The 12,248-nt window shown below is 51.0% G+C and overlaps 1 protein-coding gene across 1 annotated transcript in view; it reads right to left on the bottom strand.

The window, feature by feature from the left end:
- The window catches only part of abcc10 (ATP-binding cassette, sub-family C (CFTR/MRP), member 10), a 403,237-nt gene that overhangs the window by 127,198 nt on the left and 263,791 nt on the right, over positions 1–12,248 (bottom strand). Inside the window, exon 17 of the mRNA XM_067977164.1 lies at positions 9,230–9,390. Within this exon, the coding sequence (XP_067833265.1) occupies positions 9,230–9,390 (161 nt within the window). The remainder of the gene's footprint in view (positions 1–9,229; positions 9,391–12,248) is intronic.

Here is a 12,248-nt window from a genome sequence, read left to right on the forward strand (position 1 = left end):
CTATAGACAGGGAATATCAGAGACTCCAACCAACAGTGTCCCACCAATAGACAGGGAATATCAGAGACTCCAACCAACAGTGACCCCACCAATGGACAGAGAATATGAGAGACTCAAACCAACAGTGTCCCACCTATAGACAGGGAATATTAGAGACTCCAACCAACAGTGACCCCACCTATAGACAGGCAATATCAGAGACCCCACCCATAGACAGGCAATATCAGAGACCCCACCTTTTGACAGGGAATATCAGAGACTCCAACCAACAGTGTCCCACCCACAGACAGGGAATATCGGAGACTCCAACCAACAGTGTCCCACCTACAGACAGGGAATATCAGAGACCCCACCTCCAGACAGGCAATATCAGAGACTCCAACCAACAGTAACCCCACCAATAGACAGGCAATATCAGAGACCCCACCTATGGACAGGCAATATCAGAGACTCCAACCAACAGTGACCCCACCTATAGACAGGCAATATCAGAGACTCCAACCAACAGTGATCCCACCAATAGACAGGCAATATCAGAGACCCCACCTATAGACAGGGAATATCAGAGACTCCAACCAACAGTGACCCCACCTATAGACAGGGAATATCAGAGACTCCAACCAACAGTGACCCCACCTATAGACAGGGAATATCAGAGACTCCAACCAACAGTGTCCCACCCATAGACAGGGAATATCAGAGACTAAAACCAACAGTGACCCCACCTATAGACAGGGAATATCAGAGACTCCAACCAACAGTGTCCCACCTATAGACAGGGAATATCAGAGACTCCAACCAACAGTGTCCCACCTATCGACAGGGAATATCAGAGACTCCAACCAACAGTGTCCCCACCAATAGACAGGGAATATCAGAGACTCCAACCAACAGTGACCCCACCAATAGACAGGGAATATCAGAGACTCCAACCAACAGTGACCCCACCTACAGACAGGGAATATCAGAGACTCCAACCAACAGTGACCCCACCAATAGACAGGGAATATCAGAGACTCCAACCAACAGTGTCCCACCTATAGACAGGGAATATCAGAGACTCCAACCAACAGTGTCCCACCAATAGACAGGGAATATCAGAGACTCAAACCAACAGTGACCCCACCTGTAGACAGGGAATATCAGAGACTCCAACCAACAGTGACCCCACCAATAGACAGGCAATATCAGAGACCCCACCTATAGACAGGGAATATCAGAGACTCCAACCAACAGTGACCCCACCAATAGACAGGCAATATCAGAGACCCCACCCATAGACAGGCAATATCAGAGACTAAAACCAACAGTGACCCCACCAATAGACAGGCAATATCAGAGACCCCACCTATAGACAGGGAATATCAGAGACTCCAACCAACAGTGTCCCACCCATAGACAGGGAATATCGGAGACTCCAACCAACAGTGTCCCACCTATAGACAGGGAATATCAGAGACCCCACCTATAGACAGGCAATATCAGAGACTCCAACCAACAGTGACCCCACCAATAGACAGGCAATATCAGAGACCCCACCTATGGACAGGCAATATCAGAGACTCCAACCAACAGTGTCCCCACCTATCGACAGGCAATATCAGAGACCCCACCTATAGACAGGGAATATCAGAGACTCCAACCAACAGTGACCCCACCGAGAGACAGGGAATATCAGAGACTCCAACCAACAGTGTCCCACCTATGGACAGGGAATATCAGAGACTCCAACCAACAGTGACCCCACCTATAGACGGGGAATATCAGAGACTCCAACCAACAGTGACCCCACCTATAGACAGGGAATATCAGAGACTCCAACCAACAGTGACCCACCTATGGACAGGGAATATCAGAGACCCCACCTATAGACAGGCAATATCAGAGACTCCAACCAACAGTGACCCCACCAATAGACAGGCAATATCAGAGACCCCACCTATAGACAGGCAATATCAGAGACTCCAACCAACAGTGACCCCAACCATAGACAGGCAATATCAGAGACTCCAACCAACAGTGACTCCACCTACAGACAGGGAATATCAGAGACTCCAACCAACAGTGACCCCACCTACAGACAGGGAATATCAGAGACTCCAACCAACAGTGTCCCACCTATAGACAGGGAATATCAGAGACTCCAACCAACAGTGTCCCACCCATAGACAGGGAATATCAGAGACTCCAACCAACAGTGACCCCACCAATAGACAGGGAATATCAGAGACTCCAACCAACAGTGACCCCACCTATAGACAGGGAATATCAGAGACTCCAACCAACAGTGACCCCACCAATAGACAGGGAATATCAGAGACTCCAACCAACAGTGACCCTACCTATAGACAGGGAATATCAGAGACTCCAACCAACAGTGACCCACCAATAGACAGGGAATATCAGAGACTCCAACCAACAGTGACCCCACCTATCGACAGGGAATATCAGAGACTCCAACCAACAGTGACCCCACCTATAGACAGGGAATATCAGAGACTCCAACCAACAGTGTCCCACCAATAGACAGGGAATATCAGAGACTCCAACCAACAGTGTCCCACCCACAGACAGGGAATATCAGAGACCCCACCTATAGACAGGGAATATCAGAGACTCCAACCAACAGTGACCCCACCGAGAGACAGGGAATATCAGAGACTCCAACCAACAGTGACCCACCTATGGACAGGGAATATCAGAGACCCCACCTATAGACAGGGAATATCAGAGACTCCAACCAACAGTGACCCCACCTATAGACAGGGAATATCAGAGACTCCAACCAACAGTGTCCCACCTATAGACAGGGAATATCAGAGACTCCAACCAACAGTGACCCCACCAATAGACAGGGAATATCAGAGACTCCAACCAACAGTGACCCCACCTATAGACAGGGAATATCAGAGACTCCAACCAACAGTGTCCCACCTATAGACAGGGAATATCAGAGACTCCAACCAACAGTGTCCCACCAATAGACAGAGAATATGAGAGACTCAAACCAACAGTGACCCCACCTATAGACAGGGAATATCAGAGACTCCAACCAACAGTGTCCCACCTATAGACAGGGAATATTAGAGACTCCAACCAACAGTGACCCCACCTATAGACAGGCAATATCAGAGACCCCACCCATAGACAGGCAATATCAGAGACCCCACCTTTTGACAGGGAATATCAGAGACTCCAACCAACAGTGTCCCACCCACAGACAGGGAATATCGGAGACTCCAACCAACAGTGTCCCACCCACAGACAGGGAATATCGGAGACCCCACCTCCAGACAGGCAATATCAGAGACTCCAACCAACAGTAACCCCACCAATAGACAGGCAATATCAGAGACCCCACCTATGGACAGGCAATATCAGAGACTCCAACCAACAGTGACCCCACCTATAGACAGGGAATATCAGAGACTCCAACCAACAGTGACCCCACCTATAGACAGGGAATATCAGAGACTCCAACCAACAGTGTCCCACCCATAGACAGGGAATATCAGAGACTAAAACCAACAGTGACCCCACCTATAGACAGGGAATATCAGAGACTCCAACCAACAGTGTCCCACCTATAGACAGGGAATATCAGAGACTCCAACCAACAGTGTCCCAACTATCGACAGGGAATATCAGAGACTCCAACCAACAGTGTCCCCACCAATAGACAGGGAATATCAGAGACTCCAACCAACAGTGACCCCACCAATAGACAGGGAATATCAGAGACTCCAACCAACAGTGACCCCACCTACAGACAGGGAATATCAGAGACTCCAACCAACAGTGACCCCACCAATAGACAGGGAATATCAGAGACTCCAACCAACAGTGTCCCACCTATAGACAGGGAATATCAGAGACTCCAACCAACAGTGTCCCACCAATAGACAGGGAATATCAGAGACTCAAACCAACAGTGACCCCACCTGTAGACAGGGAATATCAGAGACTCCAACCAACAGTGACCCCACCAATAGACAGGCAATATCAGAGACCCCACCTATAGACAGGGAATATCAGAGACTCCAACCAACAGTGACCCCACCAATAGACAGGCAATATCAGAGACCCCACCCATAGACAGGCAATATCAGAGACTAAAACCAACAGTGACCCCACCAATAGACAGGCAATATCAGAGACCCCACCTATGGACAGGGAATATCAGAGACTCCAACCAACAGTGTCCCACCCATAGACAGGGAATATCGGAGACTCCAACCAACAGTGTCCCACCTATAGACAGGGAATATCAGAGACCCCACCTATAGACAGGCAATATCAGAGACTCCAACCAACAGTGACCCCACCAATAGACAGGCAATATCAGAGACCCCACCTATGGACAGGCAATATCAGAGACTCCAACCAACAGTGTCCCCACCTATAGACAGGCAATATCAGAGACCCCACCTATAGACAGGGAATATCAGAGACTCCAACCAACAGTGACCCCACCGAGAGACAGGGAATATCAGAGACTCCAACCAACAGTGTCCCACCTATGGACAGGGAATATCAGAGACTCCAACCAACAGTGACCCCACCTATAGACGGGGAATATCAGAGACTCCAACCAACAGTGACCCCACCTATAGACAGGGAATATCAGAGACTCCAACCAACAGTGACCCACCTATGGACAGGGAATATCAGAGACCCCACCTATAGACAGGCAATATCAGAGACTCCAACCAACAGTGACCCCACCAATAGACAGGCAATATCAGAGACCCCACCTATAGACAGGCAATATCAGAGACTCCAACCAAGTGACCCCAACCATAGACAGGCAATATCAGAGACTCCAACCAACAGTGACCCCACCAACAGACAGGGAATATCAGAGACTCCAACCAACAGTGTCCCACCTATAGACAGGGAATATCAGAGACCCCACCAAAAGACAGGCAATATCAGAGACTCCAACCAACAGTGACCCCACCAATAGACAGGCAATATCAGAGACCCCACCCATAGACAGGGAATATCGGAGACTCCAACCAACAGTGTCCCACCGATAGACAGGGAATATCAGAGACTCCAACCAACAGTGACCCCACCTACAGACAGGGAATATCAGAGACTCCAACCAACAGTGTCCCCACCTGTGGACAGGGAATATCGGAGACTCCAACCAACAGTGACCCCACCTACAGACAGGGAATATCAGAGACTCCAACCAACAGTGACCCCACCTATAGACAGGGAATATCAGAGACTCCAACCAACAGTGACCCCACCTTTCGACAGGCAATATCAGAGACTCCAACCAACAGTGACCCCACCTACAGACAGGGAATATCAGAGACTCCAACCAACAGTGACCCCACCAATAGACAGGGAATATCAGAGACTCCAACCAACAGTGACCCCACCTATAGACAGGCAATATCAGAGACTCCAACCAACAGTGACCCCACCTTTTGACAGGGAATATCAGAGACTCCAACCAACAGTGACCCCACCTATAGACGGGGAATATCAGAGACTCCAACCAACAGTGACCCCACCTATAGACAGGGAATATCAGAGACTCCAACCAACAGTGACCCCACCGAGAGACAGGGAATATCAGAGACTCCAACCAACAGTGTCCCACCGAAAGACAGGGAATATCAGAGACTCCAACCAACAGTGTCCCCACCTATGGACAGGGAATATCAGAGACTCCAACCAACAGTGACCCCACCTATAGACAGGGAATATCAGAGACTCCAACCAACAGTGTCCCACCTATGGACAGGGAATATGAGAGACCCCACCTATAGACAGGGAATGTCAGAGACTCCAACCAACAGTGACCCCACCGAGAGACAGGGAATATCAGAGACTCCAACCAACAGTGTCCCACCTATGGACAGGGAATATCAGAGACTCCAACCAACAGTGACCCCACCTATAGACGGGGAATATCAGAGACTCCAACCAACAGTGACCCCACCTATAGACAGGGAATATCAGAGACTCCAACCAACAGTGACCCACCTATGGACAGGGAATATCAGAGACCCCACCTATAGACAGGCAATATCAGAGACTCCAACCAACAGTGACCCCACCAATAGACAGGCAATATCAGAGACCCCACCGATAGACAGGCAATATCAGAGACTCCAACCAACAGTGACCCACCAACAGACAGGGAATATCAGAGACTCCAACCAACAGTGTCCCACCAATCGACAGGGAATATCAGAGACTCCAACCAACAGTGACCCCACCGAGAGACAGGGAATATCAGAGACTCCAACCAACAGTGTCCCACCGAAAGACAGGGAATATCAGAGACTCCAACCAACAGTGTCCCCACCTATGGACAGGGAATATCAGAGACTCCAACCAACAGTGACCCCACCTATAGACAGGGAATATCAGAGACTCCAACCAACAGTGTCCCACCTATGGACAGGGAATATGAGAGACCCCACCTATAGACAGGGAATGTCAGAGACTCCAACCAACAGTGACCCCACCGAGAGACAGGGAATATCAGAGACTCCAACCAACAGTGTCCCACCTATGGACAGGGAATATCAGAGACTCCAACCAACAGTGACCCCACCTATAGACGGGGAATATCAGAGACTCCAACCAACAGTGACCCCACCTATAGACAGGGAATATCAGAGACTCCAACCAACAGTGACCCACCTATGGACAGGGAATATCAGAGACCCCACCTATAGACAGGCAATATCAGAGACTCCAACCAACAGTGACCCCACCAATAGACAGGCAATATCAGAGACCCCACCGATAGACAGGCAATATCAGAGACTCCAACCAACAGTGACCCACCAACAGACAGGGAATATCAGAGACTCCAACCAACAGTGTCCCACCAATCGACAGGGAATATCAGAGACTCAAACCAACAGTGACCCCACCTATAGACAGGGAATATCAGAGACTCCAACCAACAGTGACCCCACCTATAGACAGGGAATATCAGAGACTCCAACCAACAGTGTCCCACCCATAGACAGGGAATATCAGAGACTAAAACCAACAGTGACCCCACCAAGAGACAGGCAATATCAGAGACCCCACCCATAGACAGGCAATATCAGAGACTCCAACCAACAGTGTCCCACCCATAGACAGGGAATATCAGAGACTAAAACCAACAGTGACCCCACCAAGAGACAGGCAATATCAGAGACCCCACCCATCGACAGGCAATATCAGAGACTCCAACCAACAGTGACCCCACCTATAGACAGGGAATATCAGAGACCCCACCTATAGACAGGCAATATCAGAGACCCCACCTACAGACAGGCAATATCAGAGACTCCAACCAACAGTGACCCCACCTATAGACAGGGAATATCAGAGACCCCACCTATAGACAGGCAATATCAGAGACCCCACCTACAGACAGGCAATATCAGAGACTCCAACCAACAGTGACCCCACCGAGAGACAGGGAATATCAGAGACTGCAACCAACAGTGTCCCCACCTGTGGACAGGGAATATCGGAGACTCCAACCAACAGTGACCCCACCAATAGACAGGGAATATCAGAGACTCCAACCAACAGTGTCCCACCTATGGACAGGGAATATCAGAGACTCCAACCAACAGTGACCCCACCTTTCGACAGGCAATATCAGAGACTCCAACCAACAGTGACCCCACCTACAGACAGGGAATATCAGAGACTCCAACCAACAGTGACCCCACCAATAGACAGGGAATATCAGAGACTCCAACCAACAGTGACCCCACCAATAGACAGGGAATATCAGAGACTCCAACCAACAGTGACCCCACCTATAGACAGGGAATATCAGAGACTCCAACCAACAGTGACCCCACCTATAGACGGGGAATATCAGAGACTCCAACCAACAGTGACCCCACCTATAGACGGGGAATATCAGAGACTACAACCAACAGTGACCCCACCGAGAGACAGGGAATATCAGAGACTCCAACCAGCCTTAATCCATTCACAGACAGGCAAGGGCAGCAAACACCGAAACAACAAGACCAATAGGGTACCCCTATTTTTGAGTCACTGGTCACCCAGGGATGAGGAACAAATGGATTCCTTTATCTCTTCATCTCACAGTGTAAACTGAACCAAGCTAATGAACTCTCCTGCTCGCACCTGGTAATCAAAATGTACAGTGGTGTTATAAAATTAATATGGAGACAATTTGGTGCTTTTGAAAATACGACTTTATAACAAGTTTAACACTGATCAGCAACTGATCGTCTCTTCTCTGCAGTTCGGAATGTAAGAACAGGATGAGGCCATTCAGCCCCTCGAGCCTGTTCTGCCATTCAATTCGATCATGGCTGATCTGTATCTTAACTGCTTCTACCCGCCTTGTTTCCATATCCCTTCATACCCTTCGTTACAGAAAGGGCTAGCCAGCTTAGCTCTCTGATGCGTCTGCAGATTAAACCAGGACTGACGTGTTTCAAACCTTGCTGTGCGCCCACTTTGCTGATCTTAACCCAACCAGCAGGAGGAACACTACAAATGAGTTTAATATCTCTGGTTCTGGAGAGGAAAAGTGGCCGAGTTTCTCAATGACACGAGACGAGGACAAGATCCCGCTTGATTGTGTTGCTGCCATCGCTTCAGCACAGATAATGAGCAACTGAACAATGGACTGGAGGCCTGCCAGGGCAATGGGACAATGTCTTCAACAGAGGAAAAGAATGAAGACAAAAATGGAAAAATTTGAAAGAAAATGTCGGAACTGGCTCGTGCCTGGTAACTATGTTTTTTTTAAATTTCAGACTGCCACTCGGTCCAGGGAAATTTCAGGCTCCCTGAGCCAATCATCTGTTCTTCTGTCTTCAGCTCACATAGTGTCGTACTGTACTAATATAATATCAAGTTATGGAACTGAACCCTTCAAAGAGTCCTTCTGTTCCCCACCACCCCTCTCATTGACCCTTTCCTTCACTCACTTGTCTCACTCGCTCATTCCCTCTCACTCTTCTAGACTTTCTCTCCTTCCATTTCCTTCATCCTCATTTTCTTTGTCCCATTTCCCCAACTTGTCCAACTGCCATTTACCCCTCATTTGTTACTCTGCTGTTTCCACATGTCATTCCCCTCTCAACTGTTGTCACTCCCACTTTCCCTCGCTGTCATCTGTCATTACTCCTGCCTCTCCCGAGACTCCCTATCTCTCTCTCACACATACACACACACTCTCTCCCCTTCCCCCCACATTCCCTCTTACCTCAATATCACCATCTTGAGGCTCGCTGGGAATCTCGGTGACATATTCTTCCAAACGCTCCACACTCACCATCTGCGATTCAGTTTGTGTGAAGCTGGAGATAACACCAGAGAGCAGGTTTGTGACTGACAGTGCATAGGACAGGGCGAGACCCACTAGGCCTAGGGGAGAGGAAGACACAGCAGCAGTTACACAAGACCTGCATGTGGACCAGATCTGAATGAAACATGGCATAACTTACATGAGCAGTGTAACAGAACAGCATTTACACAAGGAGTGAAACAAATTTCCATTTACCTTAAGGTTGTGGGTTCAAGTCCCACTCCAGAGCCTTGAACATGGAATCAAGGCTGACACTCCAGTGCAGTACTGAGGGAGTGCTGGACTGTCGGAGGTGCCATCTTTTGGATGAGATGTTAAACAGAGGCCCCTTCTGCCCTCTCAAGTGGATGTAAAAGATCCCATAGCCATTATTCAAAGAAGAGCAGGGCATTCTCCCCAGTGTTCTAACCGATATTAATCCCTCAACCAACATCACTAAAACAGATTATCTAGTCATCATCACACTGCTGTTTGTGGGATCTTGCTGTGCTCAAATTGGCTGCCGTGTTTCCTCCATTCCAACATGGCTACACTTCAAAAGTACTTCATTGGCTGTATAGCCCTTTGGGACATCCCGAGGCCTTGAAAGGCGCCATATAAATGCAAGTTCTTTCTTTCTTGACATGAGGCTCAACAGTGAAACTCAGGGACACTAACACAAGGCTCCCATCATTCAAACCTGCTTGATGCATCTGAGGAATATTTATCATTTCTCAGCTGGAGCTCTCGTTGGCGAGATTGGACATAAAATAAATGACATTATCCCTTCCACCAACTGCACTGGCACCTGCCCGCACTCATGGATATTAAATGACCACTGTCATCAATGTGTCTGGTTCTGCTGCTTTCAACTCAGGATGGAGGGAGCAGTCTAATCGAAGTCATGCTCTCCAGCTCAGGGGAGGGAGTGCAGAGGGGGTACAGTCAGACAGTGGTGCTCTCTCGCTCGGGGGAGGGAGTGCAGTGGGGGTACAGTCAGACAGTGGTGCTCTCTCGCTCGGGGGAGGGAGTGCAGAGGGGGGACAGTCAGGCAGTGGTGCTCTCTTGCTCGGGGGAGGGAGTGCAGAGGGGATACAGTCAGACAGTGGTGCTCTCTAGCTCGGGGGAGGGAGTGCAGTGCGGATACAGTCAGACAGTGGTGCTCTCTTGCTCGGGGGAGGGAGTGCAGTGGGGATACAGTCAGACAGTGGGGCTGTCTTGCTCGGGGGAGGGAGTGCAGAGGGGGTACAGTCAGACAGTGGTGCTCTCCAGCTCGGGGGAGGAGTGCAGTGGGGGTACAGTCAGAAAGTGGTGCTCTCCAGCTCGGGGGAGGAGTGCAGTGGGGGTACAGTCAGACAGTGGTGCTCTCTAGCTCGGGGGAGGGAGTGCAGTGCGGGTACAGTCAGACAGTGGTGCTCGCGAGCTTGGGAGAGGAGTGCAGTGGGAGTACAGTCAGACAGTGGTGTTCTCCAGCTCGGGGGAGGGAGTGCAGAGGGGATACAGTCAGACAGTGGAGCTCTCTAGCTCGGGGGTGGGAGTGCAGTGGGGATACAGTCAGACAGTGGTGCTCTCGAGCTCGGGGGAGGGAGTGCAGAGGGGATAGAGTCATACAGTGGTGCTCTCTAGCTCGGGGGAGGGAGTGCAGAGGGGATAGAGTCAGACACTGGTGCTCCCAAGTTCGGGGGAGGGAGTGCAGTGTGGGTACAGTCAGACAGTGGTGCTCTCTAGCTGGGGGGAGGAGTGCAGTGGGGGTACAGTCAGACAGTGGTGCTCTCGAGGTCGGAGGAGGAGTGCAGTGGGGGTACAGTCAGACAGTGGTGCTCCCTTGCTCGGGGGAGGGAATGCAGTGTGGGTACAGTCAGACAATGGTGCTCCCTTGCTCGGGGGAGGGAGTGCAGTGGGGGTACAGTCAGACAGTGGTGCTCCCGAGCTCGGGGGAGGGAGTGCAGTGTGGGTACAGTCAGACAATGGTGCTCCCTAGCTCGGGGGAGGGGGTGCAGTGGGGATACAGTCAGACAGTGGTGCTCTCCAGCTCGGGGGAGGGAGTGCAGAGGGGGTACAGTCAGACAGTGGTGCTCTCTAGCTCGGGGGAGGGAGTGCAGTGGGGGTACAGTCAGACAGTGGTGCTCTCTAGCTCGGGGGAGGGAGTGCAGAGGGGGTACAGTCAGACAGTGGTGCTCCCCAGCTCGGGGGAGGGAGTGCAGTGTGGGTGCAGTCAGACAGCGGTGCTCTCTCGCTCGGGGGAGGGAGTGCAGTGGGGGTACAGTCAGACAGTGGTGCTCTCTCGCTCGGGGGAGGGAGTGCAGTGGGGGTACAGTCAGACAGTGGTGCTCTCCAGCTCGGGGGAGGAGTGCAGTGGGGGTACAGTCAGACAGTGGTGCTCTCTCGCTCGGGGGAGGAGTGCAGTGGGGATACAGTCAGACAGTGGTGCTCTCTCGCTCGGGGGAGGAGTGTAGTGGGGATACAGTCAGACAGTGGTGCTCTCCAGCTCGGGGGAGGGAGTGCAGTGGGGATACAGTCAGACAGTGGTGCTCTCCAGCTCGGGGAAGGGAGTGCAGTGGGGATACAGTCAGACAGTGGTGCTCTCGAGCTCGGGGGTGGGAGTGCAGTGGGGATACAGTCAGAGAGTGGTGCTCTCCAGGTCGGGGGAGGAGTGCAGAGGGGTACAGTCAGACAGTGGTGCTCTCCAGCTCGGGGGAGGGAGTGCAGAGGGGATACAGTCAGACAGTGGTGCTCTCTCGCTCGGGGGTGTGAGTGCAGAGGGGGTACAGTCAGACAGTGGTGCTCTCTAGCTCGGGGGAGGGAGTGCAGTGGGGGTACAGTCAGACAGTGGTGCTCTCTAGCTCGGGGGAGGGAGTGCAGTGGGGATACAGTCAGACAGTGGTGCTCTCCAGCTTGGGGAAGGGAGTGCAGTGTGGGTACAGTCAGACAATGGTGC

Source organism: Heptranchias perlo, unplaced genomic scaffold (assembly GCF_035084215.1).
Source record: "Heptranchias perlo isolate sHepPer1 unplaced genomic scaffold, sHepPer1.hap1 HAP1_SCAFFOLD_131, whole genome shotgun sequence".
Classification (NCBI taxonomy): Eukaryota; Metazoa; Chordata; class Chondrichthyes; order Hexanchiformes; family Hexanchidae; genus Heptranchias; species Heptranchias perlo.